The sequence below is a fragment of the Babylonia areolata genome, chromosome 8, assembly GCF_041734735.1.
Source record: "Babylonia areolata isolate BAREFJ2019XMU chromosome 8, ASM4173473v1, whole genome shotgun sequence".
NCBI lineage: Eukaryota > Metazoa > Mollusca > Gastropoda > Neogastropoda > Buccinidae > Babylonia > Babylonia areolata.
The window spans coordinates 35,367,044-35,389,516 of record NC_134883.1 but is presented as its reverse complement, the minus strand read 5'-3'; the positions used below and the strand labels follow the sequence as shown (position 1 = coordinate 35,389,516).

The window sequence follows — 22,473 nt, the reverse complement described above, 5'->3', positions numbered from 1 at the left end:
TTCTAACACATGCAAATGTTTGGTTGTTTTGGGTGTATGGTGGGAAATAGCCAGTATCAGCACTGATTCAAAAACAAACAAAAAAACTGGTTAAAAAAAACAAAAACAACAAAAACAACAACAAAAACCCACCATGCAATGGCCCGGGTTTCTTGCAGTTCCACTTCAAACTGTTATCAACAAGACTCACCTCAGTCACGATGACAACTGAGTATCCTCAAAGTAACAAAAACAAATTAAACAATAGATATAATAATAAAGAAGAAGAAAAGAAAACACGAAACAAACATCTTAAAAACCAATTAAAATGCAAACAAACAAAAGAACTGGGATGGTCATATCATTTAGTTTGTTCTCAGTGTTAATTCCATATCATGCAATATGCAGCTAACGCCGGCACAATGCAAATATCTACCCAAATAAGTAAATGGTGGGAAACATCTTCGAATCAAAACAGTGTTTTGGGTTTGTTTGTTTTGGGGGTTTGGGGGGGGGTGGGTTTTTTGGGTTTTTTTGTTGGTTGTTGTTTGTTTGTTTGTTTTTCCCAACGTGATTAACTTAAAACACTGAAGCCTAACAAATTCATTTGACCAATTTGATAAAATGCACTTTCTACAACGAAAATGCTCACCCGACATCGTGGGAAGTACAGGCACATGATTTTCATCAGTTATATAATCATCAGCGTTTGTTTGACAACACTCATTGTGGTCACATGATACATACTGTCTTCAATGCCACATTTCAAAAAACTTTGATAATAATGCTTCCAATATCATTTACTATTCAACGTAAGTTACTTCTGACTTTGTGAAATTGATGAAATATTAAAAAAAAAAAACGTGGAAAGTATTGTCGACTTGTCAGGAAGTTGCTCTGTTTTTCACAGACAACACGTGATTGCTCCATTGACACAGGCGTGTGTCGCTTTGTTGGGCTGGACATGTGGGTTCGTCTGTCCCAGGTAATCTTATTGGTTCGTTTTTCTCTCATACACTGGTCCGTGCAAATCCGGTGAGTGAGAACATGTGTTTCCGTTAGGCATGGTTCATATAAAGTTGAGGAGCCCTGACAATAGCTCAGACTTGAGGAGAAGTGAGCAGGTCTTTATACGTCCAGTTTGCTGGTGGGAGAAGGCACGGTACTCGAGCATTGAGAACAACTTCAGAAAAAAGTTTAGGTTGACAGCGGAGTTGTCATTGTGACTGTTATAAATTGTTGATATTGAGCTGGACTGCGAACGATCGTCCACTGAGATGACAGCAGCAAATGTGAGTGTGAACTTTTGGATGCTTTTCTTTCGTGGTTTCCTAAATTCCGGGGCTGGTTTCAGGACAGTTTCAATGCATTTTGAAATGCACACATGAAACAAATAAGAACCACAACACATGATATCGATGTATGTAAAGTAAATCGATCCATTTATATTATTTGACGCCTTCAAAACAGCCCCAAGGATTTAAGATACCAAGACAGCAGATTGACGTCACATTTCAATTGTTTTACAGTGGCGAGAGCGTATTTTGTTAGTAGTATTTATGTGTTACTTTACTTTCTTTTATTATTTATTTTGATTTTTAGAAGTTCCACTGAATGCGAGTTTTCTGGGCTTAGCTGGTTTGTCATGCTACAGTCCGTGCACGACGACCATGTCGTACGTAACCCAAATGTCGGAAAACTGTAATGCTTGAAGCGTGCTCCATTTATGTTTTCCCACTGTACTCCAGCGAGTCTTTTTCTGTGGTATCAAATTAAGATTAAACCGGAAAAAAGTAGGATTCCAGAGACAAGTCAGCTAGCTTTGGAAAAGGCAGTGTTGGCAGAGGATGTGGGGAGTGAACGGAATGCAACATTCACATAAGATGTGATTTTTGTTTTGTCAGTGCAGTTGAAAGATGTCCTAACTACCAATACCATAATTTAAAGGTATTCTTTCTGCCCCCACCCCACCCCTTCTCCTGTATGAGAAAGCATCTTTTCATCTTTCTGTCGAAGATTAAAAATACATGTGAGTTAAGTTTCCATATAAATGAAAAACTATTTTTGAGGCAGTTTTATGTATGAGTGTAGACGTAGAAGAGGGTTTAAAAGGATATCTCACCTCTGTAATGCTTTGTCTGGCTGTGCTCACCTTGTGGGTGAGACGAAAGCTAAGATACTACGGTGGCAGTTCAATATTTTTAAAATGGGTGGCAGAAAATGGAAAATTCATATCAGTATTCTAAGAAAACTTGATAAAGACATGGACATTAGATATCCTGACTTAGAAAATGCAAATTCACTTTGAGTTTAAGTGACTAACAGATGTGGTTGATCAGGTATTTTCTTTGTGTTTGGTAGGATCAGGAAACAGTTATTTGTATAGATTTTCATTTCGTGTTTGACAGGCAAAACAGCTAAATGGTCTGGGTTGACTTTCAGTTTCAGGGTGCTGGGCTAAATCCTGTCGTGGGCACTCAGTGGGTTAAGGGTGCAGTTAGGTTTTTCCATTTACCAAGGTCCACATTATGGGCAGTCCTATTAGTGCCTTAATTCCCTCCATGTTTACACAGATGCAGAACTTCAAATACATATGTAAAAGATCCTGTTATCCATGTGGGCTATGGAAACATGAACATACCCAGCAACAATTCCCTGTGGATAGTATGCCTGCTTAATGGAGTAAAAATGTTCCAGTATATAAAAGCTTGAATTATTGATACGAACAGCCACCACACAAGTGCAGAAGAGAAACACTTTCTGGTTTCATGACCAGCTAGAATGATGCACACAGGAAAATAGGCAGAAAAGGAAAACAGAAATATCCATTCAACCCTCTCCCTTTTCCCTGACACACAGCATATCTGATCAGCATGATGCTTATTGATGCAGGTGAGCAACATGCCTGCCATGAAGGTGGATGACTTTGATGCGGCTCGTTACCCAGCTAACCCAGACCTGTTCAAGCAGATCAATGCCATGTTGGACCATTCCCTGGACATCGGGCAGCACAACCTGCAGGGTCAGGAGAGGAAACACGGTGAGGAAAACACTCACTTTGTTCAGGGATCTGTTTTTGTTTTGCACAGAGAACAAGACATGGGTGGGTGTATTCCGGTATTATACAGATTTCCCTTTTGGTATTTCACTGATTGAAAAGTTTTCTCTTCTTTTTTTTTCTTTTTTTTTTAAAGAAGTGATCCCTTGATTTCAGCCAGAAACTTTTCAGTATTACAAAAATCATTCATTCCCACCCATGACAAGATTTTTTTTTTTAAGGGAAGCACTTGTAGAAAAGCATGTGTTTTTTTCTTTACATCTAGCCCTTGCCCTAAAGAGGGATTAAACTACAGTCTTTTGGTTTTGAACTTGAAGAGAATATTTGATGATTGACTGTTGAATTCCTTAATGTAATATCGAGTTCATTTGTCTGCATTGCTGTAATCTGAAGCTGATGCTCCTAACTGTACAGTATATTTTCACAGATTTTGTTTGTCCATCTTGCTTTTCATGATGGTTTCAACCTGCTCATCAAACCTTTAGTTGTTTTTTTTTTAAAGCAAACGTGTAGTGTATAAGGATCAGTCTGCACACTTTGACACCATATTGAAATTGGAACTTGTCAATTTTATTTGTCTTGAAAATGTCACATTTCAGTTTTGTTGATTTTTCAATGTTTTTTTTTTCCCTTTCAGAAGACTACAGCTCTCAGCAGCGAGCACCAGGACACATTTCTCAAGAGCTGCAGTCAGTTCTGAACTACGCCAATGTGCCTTTGTCACAGTCCGCAGCCTACAACTCTGCGAACAACAACCTGTACAATGCCACCACATCCTCTGCCTTTGGTGCTCCGGGTCAGCAGACCAATGCCGCTTCAGGATATGCAAATGCCATGGCTGCTGGCCCCGCCCATCAGATGTTCTCTGGTGAGAGGGAGTGCACTGGATATCTTTTTTTTGTGCTAGTGTTCATATGTTTGTCGCAGAATGCTGTAACAGAAATATTTACAACTACAGGTCTAAAAAGTAAAGCCAGCACACAGCCATGGTATTATGTTGTGTTACAAATTTAAGTCAGACATTCCTTGTGACTCTTGTACAGTTGGTAATAAAGAAATTCTAGCCATTCCGTTCCATTCTATTCTATCCCAAGTGTATTCTGGCTGTTTCATTCTGTTCCTGTTCCTTTCTACACTGTACAAAATTACTATGTCTGTCTGTGTCCTTTCCTCAGGTTTCCAGCTGTTCTCGCCCAGCAGCGGCAACAGCAGTGGGGTGGGGTCCCAGCAGTGGAACATGTTTGACAGCGGCAACTTCAGCACCTCTCCGCAACGCCAACAGGCACGCGCCATCAAGGGGGAGTCACCGGTGCAGCTCCACTCCAGGTCACACTTTCATCACTGTCTCTTTTCTTTATTGCTTGACCAGCATGTTGGGTCAGTGTATTGGACAGGAATTTGCTGTTCAATGAAAGATGTGAAGTTGTGTATATGGACCAGTCTGTACACTTTGAACCTCTGTAATGAATATTGAAACTCAGTGGCTGATTTTGAATTTAGCTATCTCAGCAAGTTTACACTACTAGTTTGATAAACTAAGTCAAGTTCTTGTTCGTAACTGTTAATTCATTCCCTTCAAATGCAGAATTCCTTTTCTGTAGCTGAAACACCACTTGACCAACTGAACCTGTTGCAGTGTGAAATTACACCACAGACAAAAGGAGTTGGTACTATCATTTGTCAGATTATTTCAAGGTTTTCCACTTTTAAAATGACTATTTTGTTAGACTTCTAGACTTGAAAAAAAAAAAAAAAGTTTCAAGGAAGTGTCAAAATCTGCTTGCTTTGACACCTTGAAACTGAAAAAAAAAAAGAAAAAAAAAAGTTTCCATTGCTAAAAGAAATGCTAAGGGATTCCTATTGAAACTTTTATGTATATGAGTATCGTGGTGATGTCATTGCAGTGACTACAGTTCGCTGTCGCCAGTCAGCCCACTGACAGATGCATCACTGTCGCCCATCGAGAAAATCCTGTACTCCAACCTGTTGTCCCAGCAGTCGGCCTCCCCTGTCAGGACATCAGCGCCACCTGCTGAAGTGGAGAGAACTGTGACGGCACAACCTTATGACACAACGGACAGCTCTGGACTGGACAACATGATGGTAAAGTTATCCATGTGGTTTTTATATCGTTGTACTGTAGCTACTGGCAATAAATGAGCAATAAGATAATAAAAAGATTTACTAAATGATTTAAACATCAGTGATTGTAATGAGTTTCATTTATTAAGTAAATTGAATTGTTCAAATTGCAGTAGCATGCGGTTGGTTATGGCTTGAGAAAATTCTGGGCCCAACGAGCAGATACTCAAAAATAAATTTCAAGTAAAGATAAGAAAATAACTCTGCTTTAAACTGTATTGAATACTAAAATGAAATATTTTGGACATCAGGTACTGTTTTGGAAACCTTTTTCCATAGCTGTTCTGATAACCATTCATGCATTTTGCCCACTCGGGAATTCTTGGGCCTGCTCAATAAATAACTTCAGTAGAAATTAGAACTGATGGTCTGTTCAACAAATTTCAGTTGTCAGTATAGATGAAGATAATTGTTCAGAAGTACCATTCTGTTCATGTGGTTCCAGCGGTGTCTGACGCTAACGGAACGTCAGCAGAGCAATGCCACAGAGCTGGCCAACCAGCTTTACCAGGCGTACCAGTCTGGGGCCCCTGTCTACCAGAACCTGAGTGGTATGGAGCTGCTGCCCAACAGCACAGGGGAGGTAAGCGCCGGGGACCAGTCCTGGAACGCCCCTGTCGGCCCCCACTACATGACCAATACAGACCCTTACGCCATCGATCGTGCCGCTCGCCTGCACAGGAATGCTGCAGGTAGGGGAAGTTTGAGGATGTTTGGGTCCAGTTCTTCATGAGGAGATGCAGTGCCTCTGGGGGTTTAACTTTGCATGTTCATACTTGTTTTATTATTATAGTCTGTGACCTTCTGCAGTTATATCAAAACTGTCAGTATGTCTATTCATCCTCCAAGTGAATTCAAAGGACATGTTTTTGTATTTAAAAAAATAATAAGAGAGACTCTTCTTTACCTTAGAATGCAGAATGAATTATAACTTTAAGTGGAAGATTACCACAGGATGTCCAGAAATTCTGAGAAGCTTTTACTACAGTCCCTTCTCTGTAATTGGATGATGATTGATCTACTGTAAACATAGTGAGGTGTGTACATATAACTATGGACTTGTGTTCACAATCAGCGGTATCGGAGGCCACCTGCACATGGAGTGGACAGCTGCCGCCTCGGGCACACAAGAATCCTGTGTACTCCCAGAAAGTCTTTATTGGAGGAGTGCCCTGGGACATCACCGAAGGTGTGTATATGGGGTGTGTGTGCGCGCGTGTGTGTGTGTGTGTGTGTGTGAGAGAGAGAGAGAGAGAGAGAGAGAGACAGTGTGTGCATATCTGAATATGAGAGAAAAAAGGTAACTTAAAATACAATGAACTAATTTGAGTCTAAACACAGTGTTTTTCACTTAGGATATCATGCTGAATTTATTGCAGCGTTTTTGTTTCTTTTAGCTGACTGCTGTACATGTTATGAATATATATATATATATATATATATATATATATATATATATATATATATATATATATATATATATATATATGATAAATCACTGTTTTTGTTTCAGCTGGACTCCAAGCAGCTTTCAACCGTTTTGGAACTCTGAAGATTGAGTGGCCTGGAAAAGATGGTGAGATCAATACTCCAACACTTTGTTGATTGAATGGAAACTTCCCATACATCTCATAAATAGTCAGCAATAGTTACATGTTATAACACTGACTTAGTGCATTTGGGGCTACAAGGGACAGAGAAAAATATTAACACTATGGGAGATGTTCACTGTTATGTGTATGCCATACAAAGCGCATGCATACATAGCAAAAGACATGAACCAACAGAAGAAAGTGAAGTGAGTTTGCCATTTTGAACATGCCACAAAGGGATCAGATTCAGGGACAAACTTCTATACTGATAAGTTTGTAATTTGTAACTTTAGTATTGCACTACTCATCTTGAATGAGAAATATTTCAGTTCTCTTCCCCACCCCACCCCCAACCTCCACCCCCAGAAAAAGAATAACAGAATGAAAACTAAAATTTGCACTATTGCTTTTCAAGCAATAGCTCACATAATGCTGACAATCATGTCATTATGAACACACTGTGTGTTTCTCAGGGTATGTGTACCTCCTGTTTGATGTGGAGAAGTCTGTGCGTTCCCTTCTCCTGTCCTGTACACATGACTTCAGCACTGGGGACTATTACTTCAAGATTTCCAGCCGCAGGATGAGGTCCAAGGAAGTAAGTTGACAAGATTGCTTCTCTTGCTTTTGAGTCCGTCTTGCCTTTATGTGTTACTTTACTTAGTCTGTCTTGCTGTTATGTGTTAAACGTTACTTTTGTGTCTGTCTTGCCTTTATGTGTTACTTTACTTAGTCTGTCTTGCCGTTATGTGTTAAACTTTACTTCAGAACATAATTTGTTTCAGTAAGTAAAGTATTTACTTAATAAACATGTTTCCTTAGTTTTTACTTTGCAGTACATAGTTAACTAGAAATGGCATAATAAACAGTATTACTGCACTCCTTTACACAGCCTTTATCTTGCAGTGCTAAGGCACTAACCAAAACTGTATTGCTGGCAAACCTCAATAGTAGATGAAGCAAGAGAGCAGCACTTTGTACCTTGAATAACAAGGCTTTGATCATGTTTTCCAACATGAATGACCAACATTGAATTGTGGGTGGTGTTCACCATTGCTTTACAGGCTTGAGGTGACCACTCTGCTATATTTTCTCTTTTTCGTTGGATCTCTGTCTCGTCTATTGTGTTCATTACAGTCTGTTTTCGTCATGGTGTGGCCGTCATTATGGTGGGTTTTGTTCCACCTGTTCCTGCTGAATTTTAGACTGAGTCATTTTTCTTTATTGTCTGACAGTCTGTCAGTCTTTCAAGTTCGCACAGTGTGCTCCTGCCACAGCCACATGTGTATGGCACACGTGCGTGGTACCCATGCCAGTCAACACCATGCTCTGCAGAGTTGACCACCCACTCAGCTTCACCCTTCCGTGCCAAGCAGCCAAGCAGCATGCACTCAGATCTGAGTACCTACGATACACCAGACAACAGTACACCCTGCCCTCATCGTCGGTATACACGGACTGAGCTTCTGGATTACTGTCACAGTAATCCCCCTTCCGAAGATGTCATCGTCCAGCTAGCAAAACTTGACCTCTTCAGGCCAAATGGTTTTGCTCACTCCAAGAACCAACCTTTCAGAGGAGACAGATGGAATCATATTCCTTTCATCTTGTCTCAACCACAACTCTTAAAGGCAAGACAGGTTTCCCTGCAGCCACTGCAATTTATTATACGTTCCTCTCACTCCTCCATCCATAGATGATTCAGTCTGTTGAACATTGTTTCAATGCCCAGTCATGCAAAACAAAAGCTGGAGATAAGAGATGTTATAAGTGATGAGAACATTGACATTGCTTTCATAACAGAATCCTGGCTTCATGAAAATGGCGACGACGCTGTGATAGCCAGCCTCGCTCCACCCATCCACAAGACTGTCGTTTCCATGGATTGGACGCCGTGGTGGTGGAATAGTCATCACGTTTGCTAAACATTTATTGAAGTATTTGTCCTTTAAGAAATTGTCTTCTGTCTTTTGAAGCCACAGAAATTCACTAAATAGGACGAACAAACTTTCAGATCACACTTTCTTTTCTGAATTTCCTGATCTCCTTAGTTATGTTTCTAAATCTTGCATTTCACTACACATACTTCGTGACCCACTAGTGCAGACTCCGGCAGGGAGTCTGATTCCTGTCCTGTGCAAACTACTATCCGCCTATGCGGAGAAAATGAAAGTAGCTACAGCCGATAACCTCCCAAAAGTAGGTTGATGCTTTTAATGTGCATTTTGAACTCTTCCCACAGTGGATCTAAACAGCTTCGCAATCTTTTCTGTGATCATAATCTTATCCAAGTCATTGATGAACCCACTCATAAACATGGACACACTCTCCAGTCTGTTTGTCACAGCCTTGGTTCTTTCCGACCACAAAGCCATTTTCTTCAGTATTTCAGTTCAGAAACTCCACGTCAAAAGCATTACATCAAGTCTAGAAACTTGAAGAAGATCGATAGTAGCTCTTTCTGAGAAGATGTCATAAAAACAGCTTCCTTCTTGAACTATGACTGTTCTGACTCCAACCTTCTGGGTAATTTCAATCGGGCTTTACGTGACTTGATTGCCATGCACCTATGTGTACCAGATATGTAACAGACTGTCCCTCAGCCCCTTGGATAACAGCAATCAAACCTGCCAGACGGAAGCTGAGGCAGTCAGAGAGAAGGTGGCAATACACTCACCTCACTGTTCACCGCCAAACATTCACCCAGCCAGACTCCCTTCTTAAATCACTCCAAGACAGTGTTAAAAGTGAGCATTTTCGTGCTCTTGTCTGAATGTAAATCCGCAAATATTCTCTTTCATGTCACTGATAAACTTTTTGGTAACTGTAAACATCCTGTTCCTCCCTTCAACAATCTCTCCTGATCTTCCTGATGAATTCTGAGAATTCTTTGATCAGAAAATTGCTGACATTCGCAGTGAACTAGACTCATCGATTCAACTCATGTTCACTCCGATACTTTCAATGGCATCCCTTTGACTGCATTTGAATGTCGCTGAGAACACAATCTATGATTTGCTCATTCAGTACCCCATCAAATGTTGTGGTCTGGATATTCTGCCTGCAGATCTGTTTAAACTGTGTTCAAATGGGCTTCTTCCAGTTATCACAAAGATTGTCAACATCTCTCTTATTTCCTGAAGATTTTAAACACGCCCAAGTTACGCCTTTACTCAGGAAACCTGGTTTTGACAAAAAACCTGAAAAACTACAGACCTATTTCAAATTTACCCTTTCTATCAAAATTACTCGAAAGAGTAGTTTTACGTAAACTCCTCGGGTCATTGTTATCCAATGACCTTCTTGAGGTGTTCCAATCTGCTTATAGATAGAATCACAGTACCGAGACAGCCCTCTTACACATGTCTAACACATTATTGTCCTGTGCAGACAAGAAAGTCTTAATTCTGTGTCTCCTCGATCTGTTGGCAGCTTTCGACACGGTAGATCATGATACTCTTCTCGGCCGTCTTCATCACACTTTTGGAATCTCTGGTATAGCCCTCAGCTGGTTTAAATCTTATCTATCCAATCGCACTCAAGAGTGTACATCTCAAGTTCTCACTCTGAATCCAGACCTCTTCCTGTTCAATATGGTGTTCCCCAAGGATCTGTTCTTGGTCCAGTGCTATTTAGTCTGTACACTCAGCCCCTGTCCAACATCATCAGCAAACATCAGTGTAATTTTCATAAGTTTGCAGACGACACCAAACTCACAAAAGCTTCTTCCTCAAGTTCTTTTGCTATCCTTCGCAAAAACATGGAGATGTGCATTGTTGCAGTGAAGGAATGGATGCTGACAAAGCTGACTCAATGATGTCAAGACAGAAGCCATGCTTGTAGGCTCTAGGTCTGTGCTTAGCCATGTCTCAGACCATTCCTTGGCTGTCTGCAATGCTGTTAACTTTCAAACTTCTGTCAGAAACCTGGGTGCATACTTCAATTCAGTTCTGTCCATGCATGACTATGTCAGTAATTTATGCAAAACTGCAAACTTCCAACTGAGAAAAATCTATCATTCGACCATATCTGACTTGACCTCAGCTTGTCTGTTCCTTTATTCTCAGTTGCATTGACTACTGCAATTCACTACTTGCTGGTTTGCCCTCTGATCCGTTATCACGCCTTCAGATCAATGATGCCAGAGTCATTCTCAAAAAGTCAAAAAAAGATGTTACCCCTCTCTTGTGTCAACTTCATTGGTTGCCCATCCAGTACAGAATTGGCATATTAGCTTATCACCACTTCAGTGGTTCCCTTCCATCTTATCTTCTGTCCTTCATATTTACACTCCATCCTGTTCTCTCAGGTATTCTGGAGAAAAGCTCCTTTGAGTCCCCAAAGTCTCTTCAAAGATAATTCGGTCAAAGGGCTTTTCAGCATCAAGCACCTTCTGTTTGGAATTCTCTTCCCCTGGATCTCTGGCACTCACCAACTCACCTGTTCAAAATGACCTTCCGATGTGACGAAACATAGTTCTTGGTCTCTTCCCACCCTCTGCACTCCCCTTGTGTCCCCCTGCCATTGTAGTATTCCTGTGTTGTGTGGGCTCATGGGTTGGTGCTTGAGTGCATGCATTTGTGTGTGTGTGTGTGATGCCTTTTTCCTGCAGTTATTTATTATGTCTGCAATTTGTTATATTGGTGGATACTGATCTTGTTTTCCATTTCTGTCTTCATGTCCTCATGTGTTGAACAATACACTAACATATACATACTGTTTCATGTGAGGCACTTAGAGCCCATCTTTGGGGAGTTTGCGCCATATAACTTATGAGTACACTTTATTATTATTATAATCACGATAACTGTTTAACTGTATCAAAATTCAATGTGTTGTAGACAGAAAAAGTGTTCTTCTATTCATACATCATCAATAAACGTGTTTTCTGGTCTTACGGACAAAAAACAAAACAAAAAAACCAACTACAATTAGATGTACAAGGTTTTCAAAAAGGAAGAACATTAAATATGGTGACAGTTATGTTCGGGTGATTTTTAGCAAATGTAGACATATGCTCTTAGTACTTTTTGTCTGTTTGCAAGGTGACCAAGAGACAGGAGAAAGGTAACCTACAAGTCTCTTCATTAAATTGTGAATGATGGTGTATGTGTGAACAGGTACAGATCATTCCTTGGGTGATGGGCGACAGTAACCATGTCCGACAGCCGTCACAGCGCCTGGATTCAGGCAAAACGGTCTTTGTTGGTGCCCTGCATGGGATGATCACGGCTGAAATTCTGGGCAACATCATGAACGATTTGTTCGGCAATGTGGTGTACGCGGGGATTGACACTGACAAACACAAGTATCCGATAGGTGAGATAAATGTTGAGTTGAGATGCTGTATGTTTGGGAAGGTTAAACTTGAATTGATTAATGTTTCTGGTAAAAGCAGTGTTTTTAAAATATATAAAACCCACTCGATTTCAAACGGGTAAAATTTTCCCTTACCTTTTTTTTTACATTGTTTTTATTTTACTGTGCTGTAAATTGAAATAAGAAGAATACAGTGTTAATTTCTGACTTTTTGTTACTGATCATATTTCAACAAGCGAGTTCAATGATAAAAATGGATCAACTTTCATTGTCACAGGTTTTCAACTAATTCAGGTTAAAGCATCAGACATAACTATAGAATATCTGAAATATATGACTATATGTGAATTATGCTAAAAAAAAAGAAGTAATATTTTGAAAAAAATTTGCTTTTCATTATGAAGTGTGTACAAGTAAAGAGAACAGGTAACAGCCTTGTTGATGGCATGAAAGTTAGGCGATGGGCTCTCATGGCTGGACACAGCATAATACCAACCTTAATTCTACAGGTTCTGGACGTGTGACGTTCAGTAACAAGAAGAGCTACATGCGTGCTGTCCAGGCTGCCTTCATTGAAATCAAAACCCCCAAGTTCACAAAAAAGGTCAGCTACCTGTTAATAAGCATGGATACCGTTTTACAAATTGTAATGTATGGGTGGAGGGGGGTGCGGGGGGGAATCCAAAATAGTGTTTGATGATCTCATTCAGAGTAGTGTGTTGTGTTCTAGAGAACTACTATCACTATGGCTTAAAAAATTGTACATTGGATTTTTGGATTAGTGGTAAGTTTCCTGTTAGTTGTAACAAAATACTGTAATCGATACCAGGACAGATTGAGGTGAATCCATGCCTGTACTAGTTACTCTTGTAAAAGTTACTACTATGGAGTGACAATAGAATATTACGACAATAGATTGTAATGGCTATCTCTGTCGATCAATCCAGGTGGACTCGTACCTGGATCCATTTGTATATCTGACATGACTTAATCAAGATGCCTGGACTAGTTACTCATGTAAAATTTACTATAAAGCAGTGACAGTATTACGACAATAGACTAATCGCTGTAGATGTAGATCGATCCAGGTGGTCTTGTACCTGGATCCATTTGCATATCTGAGATGACTAAATCAAGTGACTAATAACTTTGTAAATTTTTCTGTGGAGGGATGACAATATATTTATTTCACAGTGTAATTGCTATCTGAACAGATCCAGGTGGATCCATACCTGGAAGATGCCATCTGCAGCCTGTGTGCCATCCGTCAGGGTCCCTACTTCTGTCGGGAGCTGCAGTGCTTCCGTTACTTCTGTCGCACCTGTTGGTACTGGCAACACCATCTGGATGCCATGCGACACCACAAGCCTCTCACCCGCAACACCAAGGAAAAAGTACCCATGTAGGACACTGGATTTGCCTGTTCTGTGTGGGATCCTGGTTGTTAGTGATAATGTACCAACATTTTACTGGTTGTCTTCACTGGATTCTTGCCATTATCCACAGGACTGACTGTTGCAACGATATGTTTTGGACAGCATTTAAATTCCACAGTAAGGAATAATGGACCTTCTGTAGCTGCTCAAAAGGCCGTGTACTGTGTAGGTGTTACGCATAGTGTCCATACCTCACCTAAAAGTATAATTACTATCTGACAGAAGTCTGGATCTCCCCCACAGCTACATATTTTTCATAGATTTGAAGTGTCTGTTGCCCACCATCAAGATCTGATCTCTCACACAACCAAACAGGTTGTCCCATGAAGTGCCAGGCATAATCTCCATGCTGGTCTTCAGGCTACAGTGAAGTCCAGCTTACATGACAAAACCAGAAGATGGTTTAATTTTCAAAAATACAATCCAAGGGAGGATTCTGAGCTGCAATGACCAAATGAATCATTGACAAAAAGTCATACTAAATGTATCCTTTTCACAGTGCCTCTTCCAGGTTGTGTGTGTGATTTTGATAAACATGACACTGTCCTAATCATTATTGATAAAAAGTAACTGTGAAATAACATTGCTGCTTTTCCCATAGGTTGTTGGGCAGACAAACAGGGGTGCCAGTCTTGTGTGTTCCCTTGTTTCCATGAAAATTTTCCTTTTTAATTTTTGGTGATTACCCAAGTACAGTGAAACAAGAAAAAACTGAGTGTATGCCTGTGTGCGTGTGTTTTAAGTGTTCAAGCAAAATGATTTCCTAATATTCATGACCATCTGATAAACTGCTTTTTTAAAGAGTGTCATCTGAAGTACATTCTGTGAACCTGTACATTCGGTGGGCGTTAGCAAAACATAACCCTTTAAATCTTCTGTGAATATTTCCATTCATTTCCCTCATGTGGATCTTTCAAAGCTTTGGGCCAAATAACCTCCATCTTGACTAAAGCTTTGTACTTAAGTCAAACATAATACTCCAGTTTTTGCCATTGCCACTCCATGTCACCTTTTGTTGGAGAAATCCATTGGGTTCATGATACTGAAAGTATTCTCAGTGACATTTTCCTTTTTACAGCTGTTCTTTAAAAAAAACTTTTAACCAGTTTTCATCCTCCATTACTTTTTCACAATTTGTACATGTAATATTTGTCACAAAGCAGTTACTGATGCTTGTCTCAGTATTCCTCACTGACAGCCTTCCCTTCACAATTGTTTTATATTCACAATACATGACAGATGCTGAAGCTGGGTGCTGAATTGTACCTCAGTTTATCAGTGTGCCATATTTACTTGAATATTATTATGTGTGTCTGATAATGCTTTACTATGATGCTTTTTGATTGAACTGCTCAGATTTTTCTTGATTGCTAACCCATTCCTGCATACCCCATGCACCAAACTATGCATAATGTTTTAAAACAACCACATGTAGCAATGTTCTTGTCATCATGCTAATGTTATATTGCGTGTGTACACATTTGAGAGGATTTGTGGAAAGCTAATATTTTGAAAGCAAAAATGAACAATTTGGTCTCATCCCCTGCATGAATCCTGCTTGAGTGAATGCATACCATACAGTGAATTGGTCTGAAATACTCTCCATATAACTGACATGGTTGGCAAGAGCACTGGTGATGAACAGGTGAACATGCGTGTGTGTGTGTATGGTCTGGCCAAAATACTTATGGACATGTCTTGGGAAATTAGTAATGGCTCCACCAAAGGTAAAGTATGTTTCTGAACTTGGTTACATTTGGATTTCAACATGCACAGATTCATGTTATGAAGCTGACCTTTGCTTTTAATATTCAGATTAAATGTTTTTTATTTCAATTTTGTACCGTCAGATCTGTGGTTTTTAAGGTACCACTCCAGACTCTCAAAGCATACAGACATTCCTTTATGGATATGTTGATCAACAATGGGTAACATGATAAAAAGAAACCATTGCAATCTTTTGAGGAGTTGATAGAAATGAGGTGCCTTGTTTAAAATGCTGAAGATTCACACAGTGGCAAGAACTGTTGTGAATTGTCAAGAATGTTGTGTGCCTTCAGGGCTGTGAAAAGGGATACTCTTTGTGATTGTGCAATTATTTCACCTCTTGGGGTGATTAACGATGAATTTTCAAGGAAATGAATTTGTGGGGAATTGATTTATCATCTTTTTATTCCATGTTGAACTTTTTTATCTTGCATTTCCTTAAGATTTTGTAAATTTTTGTCGGACAGTTTCATTTCTGCCATCGGTTAGACTAATTCAGCTGTAAATAGTCTAAGCCAAAAAGTGTCTCGTTGGAGCAGATAGGAGAGGGTAGGGATAGGGAAGGGAATTGTTTTGTTCTTCATTTGTCTTTTATATGAAAATTTTGCTGTTGAAATGTGTGTTCAATCAACATGAAAATGTTTCTTGTGTTAAAATATTGCCAGTTGTGTATGTCAGATGGGTTCTGTGAATTGTGAGAAACGTCTTTTGGTCTATGTGTATGTGTTGTAAGTGTCAATTTCAGCTTAAGATACGGGATGACATTGGTTATGACTCGGACATGGATTGTCTCTTGATAGATGTACATATCCTTTCGTATTCAGCTTTGTGACTGTACAGGCAAAGACTTGATGCATCATGAACAGAACATGGGGTGTCAGGTTTTGGAGTAACCCAGTCATTTTAAGAGAAAAGCTGTGCTTTTTTTTCTTATTTCTTTCACATACCTTATTCTTTTATGCATTGTTCTGTATCACCCTCTTAGTCTTTTAATCTGTTTCACCACTGTCCTTCGTGTTACTTTTTGAATTTAATACTTATGTCATTTTCCTGTAATACTTTGACTGCCTTGCAAATTTGCACTGAAATCAGTTCGAATATAATAATTTTGTGAGTGAAAAGTATGGCCGTAGTTGCTCTCTTTTTCTCCGCATAGGCGGATAGTAGTTTGCACAGGACAGGAATGTCGGACCCCTGCCGGAGTCTGCACTAGTTAGGTCACGGTTAAGTATGTGTAATTAAAAAGTATTTTGTATCTGTATGTGTCATACCTGACTTGTAAAATGTTCTGAAAGCAGTAATATGCACTGTATGCATCCTGTTTAATTGTGGTAAATATTTTTTCTCTGTGAATGTGTTAGACAACTTCCCTGAAACACACAGCAGTGCAATACAATGTCTCTACTGATAAAGGCCTTTATAAATTGATTCCAGATGGCATCAGCGGTGGTGTTAAAAACCCCAAAACTTCTGTGCCACAAAATGTGTATATTCTTGAGTCTGAAGCAAGTGTAATACTAAATAGCATAAGTTTTTTTGTTTAATTTTAAATTGGTCAAAGCAAGCTGACTGCCTGTGTATTCAGTTTCTGTCCAAATGGTCTTTCCTGAGTCCCTTGCAAGGTATTTTAATTTTGTGCATGCATAGTAAACTTTTACCAGTTTTTGTCTGTTTTTAGTTAACACCCAGAAAAAACCCTGACACCTCTGTCCAGCTTTTACATTCCTAAGTCTAGCTTTTTAGATTAGTTGGCATGGTTAGAGCATAAATTTTTATGAGCTGCTAATCAACAGTACTTACAGTGTTTAGTGAAGAAACCAACCAAGAAATTGGTGTCAAATGTGTTGAAAAAAAAAATTCATCTGCATGCACAAGGGTTTTTATTCCAATACTGTCAATGCATGTAAGACACATTTAGTTCTGATGAACACACTTTTTAGATGGAAGGTCTGATTTCAGTACTTTCTCAGTCTTAGATGTGCACTTTCCTGATAGCTAAAGTATGTCAGTTTTAGAATATGAAACAATGGGAATTCCAAGACTACTTTTTATATTTGGTTTTAGTTAAAATGAATTGTCAGTCCCCATGTACTGACAGAAAATGAAAAGTAAGTCCACTATTTGCATTGTTTTACAAAACAAGTTCTTATTCCTTGGCTTGAGTTTGTCTTTTATTATTCTTATTACTTTTTTTTTTTTTTTTTTTTTTTTTTTTTTTTTTAGAAGATTTGGGTTCAATCAGAAGTTAAGCTTTTGGGTTTTAGAAATTTAAGTTTTGTCACCATTTGAGATCAGAAATTTGCTTACAGGAACACAGAAACTTTGTGTTCAATTCCAAAAAAGAATGTTTCTTATTTTTAGAATATTTAAGTTGAAATTATGAGGTGAAAAAGCCAGAATGATTGATCTCTGTGCCAAGTTTAATCGGGTTAAAAGAAAACAGCCATATGGGCAAACTTAATCACTTTATTTCTGCACTTAGCTCAACTGAGTTAAAAAGCCAGACTGGCAAATTGTAATTTATTTTTATATGTTGATTTAAAACGGAAAAAAAAAGCCAGGTAGGCTAATTGTAATTACTTTATTTGATTAAAAAAAAAAAAAAAAAAAAAATTTGTGTGCCTTGCAGTAACACAAAACAAGTTCTTATTCCTTGGCTTCATCTCCATGACTTTGTTTCTGCAACTTGAACTGTGGAAGGGGTATTGTGTATTGTGGCGTTTTGTCTTTTTCTTTCTGCTTTTCATCATGTATCTGTTTCCAGTGTCTTGTTTTCACTTGATATTTCTTCAGTTAGGAACGGGACGTGAAGCCCTAATGAATAATTTATTTTGGTTTTTCATGGCATTACCCACTTTTGTACATAAAAGCATTTTTGGCTACTTGATTTTGATGTGATGTACACTGGTACTAAAGTTTTCAATATTTTTGCATTATTTGATTGAAATAAAAGCATCAGAAAACGTACGTTACTGGATTTCTTTGCTTTTGTGTGTGGTGTTGAAGGATTCTTGCAAAGAAGCTCAATGCACGGGCAGCTCCGGTCCCTATCTATGTATCCCCAAGGACTTTTTCAAGGAGGCATCAGATCATGCAGACTGATACATGCTTCAGATCTGAATTAAACAAAAGGCCTGAAAAAAGATCAAATAATTATGCTTATCACAATTGATTTTGCAATTGTGAAGGCAGTTGTTGTTTTTTTGTTCTTTGAATTACACGAAATTACTGGTATAGTACATTTCATTTTGATAAATTTTGATTCAACAGCAGCTTTTGTATTTTCGTGATTTGGCTCTTGACAAACAAAAGGTGAATGTTGGGAATGTTTTTCAAAACAGCTGTTGGAATATCAATAGGAAAAAAATCTTACGTAGAGAATGAGGTAATACAGCTTATAGACTCTTCCTTACATAATAAGACGAAAATCATGCAAATTATTTACTTAATTAAATTTGTGACAGACCATTGTCTTTACTTTCAATATTATGGAAATTGGTAATAAGATTTGTGTACCTGATTCTAAATACGTGTTGAAGCTTGTTTGAATGTTCATATTTGAATCCTGCTGAACAGTGACTGCATGCACAAAATCACACAGATCATGTGAACTGATACAAACAACGAATATTACAAAGCACACACGAACTTGTAACTTGCCTGTTGATTCACACATTCAAATACATTTTGACAGAACACAGGAAAACTTGTAAATGACATTTCTGTCTATTCACTCACTCGATCACATTTTTAACAACCACTCTTTCTGATACTGTACAGTAAAAAAAACATCTGCAACGTTCAGCTGGACCTTACTGCTTTAACGTTTTTCAGGACTCAACGGGTTCCTCTTGCTTCTTTTTCTTCTCCTTTTCCACCCACTCCTCCATATCCTGTAAAAAAAAAAATACAGCATATGTGTGGAAGTTCAAATGCACCAATAAATGTACTTGATGCCTGGGTATGCACACATGCTGACGCACAGGATATTGAGAAATATCAAAGTGAGAAAGACCTTGGCATAACCTTCAATAATAAATTATCATTTGACATACATATATACACTGAATACAATAAATAAAGTCAACCAGATGACAGAAGTAATTAAGAGAACATTTACCTATTTAGATATATTTCTTAAACTACATAAACAATGGTTAGATCACAAGCAGAATATATGTTAATAGTGTGTGCCACCCATATGTCAAGAGACAATCTATAGTGATAGAAAGGGTACAAACAAAGAAGAGCAACTAAGCTATTAAAAGAATGCCAATCTATGAGCTGTCAACAGAGACTGACATATATATATCTGCATTCACTAAAGGGTAGAAGGCTAAGAGGGGATTTAATGGAAACACAAAATGTTAAATTGCTATAATGAAGTCAATATAAATAACATTTTTAAAATGTCAGATTATGAGAGAAAAAGAAATTCAATGATGAAAATTTGTAAGGAGCACTGTACTACTACCTAGGAAAAATTCATTTGCTAATAGAATTGCACAAATATGGAATGCACTACCAATTGAAACTAAACTTGCACAAAATACTAATGTGTTAAAAAATCACCTTGACATGAACATCAATTTAAAAGAAAAATTTACTGACTTTGACTAAAGAATAACAGTAAATGAAAACATATATGTATCCCACAAATAAAAGGAGACAGATATTGAAGGGGACATTAAAAAAAAAGGCTGTGAGGCCTAAGCAGTCAAACTGCCAGTCCCTTCACAACTACTACTACTACTACATGTATTACTACTTCACAGTTATCATTCATTTAAACTTGTTTGAGAGCTGCATAAAATATGAATTAATAATATATTGTGCATTTCATCATTATGTGCTTAAAATCTGAAACCTGTCCATTGTGAGTAATATATAAACTTACTGAAATATTAAATGCAATTCATGTTCTGATATTTTCCAAACTCAACATGGACAACATCCCATACACTTTACAACTAAAGAAGCAAACATTTCTTTGGTGTCAGTTTTGACTTAATGATAAAAGTGGTACTGTAAAACATTCAAGTGTCAGTATGTGCATGTGTGTATGCACTTGTATGAGAGTACATGAGCTTTTATCTGCCTGTTATAAGAGTCAGTCAAATCATGATGCAATGTACATAATCTCACTGTCAGTCACATTTGAAACAACTTGAATATGGCCATTTACTCTTTGTTTCAAGATCACAGGTTTAAAAAGTTGTGTGCTTATGATAACTATGACAAATACTTCCGACATTAAGAAAGTTGAAGAAAAAGCTACATCAAATGCATTTCAGAGCATGATTTCTTTTTTTTCTTTTTCTTTTTTTATACACAATATAGGAAAGAACACAAGTAACTAATGTATACATGTACATGTGAGAGTTGTTATATTGGTGTAAATGCATGGGGTTATGTGACCATACCTAAACTGTAGATATGTTACAAATCTATGGCCTCACCTCACATACTTGAGGACCAGTAGAATCTATGTTGTACTGGTCCTTTGGACTGAGGGTATATTATTTTAAGGAATTTCTAGCCCTAAAAGGGACTGAACACACACAAGTATTCCATAAACATTTTGATGTTCTTCATTTCTTCATAGTTCAGTTACCTGAATCATTATCAAAATGTTCTTCTTTTAAGAAGGAACACATGAATAGGAATACAGATTTATGAGCGTAAATAACAATATTCTGGACCTGGACACAAAAAGCAATGTATTAAAAAAAAATCAAAACATTCCTTTCTTCACAGCTCCACTTCAACTTATCTGAACCATTCTCCTATCTCCTGAATGGAAAAACAGAACAAGAAACTCAGAAAGTAAACAATTTGTGCAATCAGTGATAACACTAACTACAGAATCAATAAACTATTAGTATAAAAGATAATCACATCCAGGGGCCTGTAGATGAGATGGACAACCTGGGCCCCAGCAAACATGGACAACATGGAAGCCGTGAAGAATCGCAAGTACCGTCCCCACGTTACTCCGGCTGGCATTGCAGCATTGGCTCGCTAGTTCTCTGGCTGATGAAAAAGGGACTTGAATTCCCTTGGACTCTGTTCCTGTCAATGTGACTCCGATTCTGCACTTGGCTCCTTGAGTGCCAACTTCTCTGCCTGTCGACGTTTGTAGACTCGGTCTGGTGTGACAGAAATTAATGAACACACAGATGAAAATATGATTATTTAATATATATATATATATACATATATATATATGTGTGTGTATGTGTATGTGTGTGTACATATATATATATATATATATATATATATTTATACATATATATGTAAGTTTTATAGTTTCAGTTTCAGTTACAGTAGCTCAAGGAGGCATCACTGCATTCGGACAAATCCATATACGCTACACCACATCTGCCAAGCAGACGCCTGACCAGCAGCGTAACCCAACGTAAGTTTTATATATGTATGTTACTATGTATATCATGTCCTTTCCACATAAACTTATCAACTCACTGCATGTTTGCATAGCCCTGCATACCAATCCAAGCACACACTCTCCATACAAACATACACACCCTAGATTATTAAAAAATAAAGAAAATCTGATAATACAGTAATTTCAAATTTAAGTTAGTAATTGGAGGTTTGGTCCTGTGTGTGTGTTTATGTATGGGTTGTGAAAATGCATGTGTTTATATGGGATATGGGTTGTGAAACTTAACCCGCAGAGTGCGATGAGCCACGATTGTGGCTTTCCCTGTGAAGTGTGATGGGCCACGATCGTGGCTCTGTTTACATAAGGCCCAAAAACGTTCGGTAGCCTTCATAAAACTGCCTCGTTCTGGTATTATTGCCTCCCTGCTTTTGTTTGCGCACACTTTGACCGAGTTTATTTACAAGTCCAGATCTCCGTATTTTTGTAAACAATGTGTGACACTGAAGTTGACAAAGCTCAGGAAATGAGTGACCTTGTCACCAGTGATCACTCGTTTGCTGACAGGGATTCTGGTGAAAACGGCTTTGTTATTTTGACACTTGGACATGCTGACTTGCTTGTTGTTCATTCAGTTTTGTGTCTCCAGCTACAAAAACTGGGGGTGGGTGATGGGGGTGGCGAGGGGTGGTAAAGTGGGTTAGGCATGGATCTATTGTGAACTCTTGACCAAATCAAGCTAGAAAACTGGGAATTGTTTTGATTTAAAGCATTCTT

At 38.3% G+C, this 22,473-nt stretch overlaps 2 protein-coding genes across 2 annotated transcripts; one reads left to right on the top strand and one right to left on the bottom strand.

The window, feature by feature from the left end:
• The first annotated feature begins 1,109 nt into the window (after positions 1–1,109).
• Positions 1,110–13,990, top strand: LOC143285163 (cytoplasmic polyadenylation element-binding protein-like). The gene is made up of 12 exons (XM_076592394.1): positions 1,110–1,271; positions 2,872–3,019; positions 3,675–3,905; positions 4,213–4,363; positions 4,942–5,140; positions 5,625–5,871; positions 6,255–6,368; positions 6,693–6,755; positions 7,245–7,369; positions 11,892–12,090; positions 12,600–12,694; positions 13,305–13,990. The coding sequence occupies exons 1-12, from the start codon at positions 1,257–1,259 to the stop codon at positions 13,494–13,496; spliced, it is 1,779 nt and encodes a 592-aa protein (XP_076448509.1). The 5' UTR covers positions 1,110–1,256; the 3' UTR covers positions 13,497–13,990.
• A 5,007-nt stretch (positions 13,991–18,997) lies between these two features.
• Positions 18,998–21,435, bottom strand: LOC143285162 (ubiquinol-cytochrome c reductase complex assembly factor 6-like). The gene is made up of 2 exons (XM_076592393.1): positions 21,192–21,435; positions 18,998–19,186 (listed from the first exon to the last, which is right to left on the bottom strand). Exons 1-2 carry the CDS (start codon positions 21,297–21,299, stop codon positions 19,124–19,126), a joined length of 171 nt encoding a protein of 56 aa, XP_076448508.1. The 5' UTR covers positions 21,300–21,435; the 3' UTR covers positions 18,998–19,123.
• Between the last annotated feature and the right edge of the window lie 1,038 nt (positions 21,436–22,473).

Bases quoted from the DNA above. Each gene is read 5' to 3' on its own strand.
- LOC143285162 (XM_076592393.1), bottom strand. From the start codon at position 21,299: ATGCCAGCCGGAGTAACGTGGGGACGGTACTTGCGATTCTTCACGGCT. The intron at 19,187-21,191 runs GTGATTATCTTT...TTTTTTTTACAG, and splicing joins TCATCTACAGGCCCCTGGAT to GATATGGAGGAGTGGGTGGA.
- LOC143285163 (XM_076592394.1), top strand. The intron at 6,756-7,244 runs GTGAGATCAATA...TGTGTTTCTCAG, and splicing joins TGAGTGGCCTGGAAAAGATG to GGTATGTGTACCTCCTGTTT. The intron at 12,695-13,304 runs GTCAGCTACCTG...CTATCTGAACAG, and splicing joins CCCCCAAGTTCACAAAAAAG to ATCCAGGTGGATCCATACCT.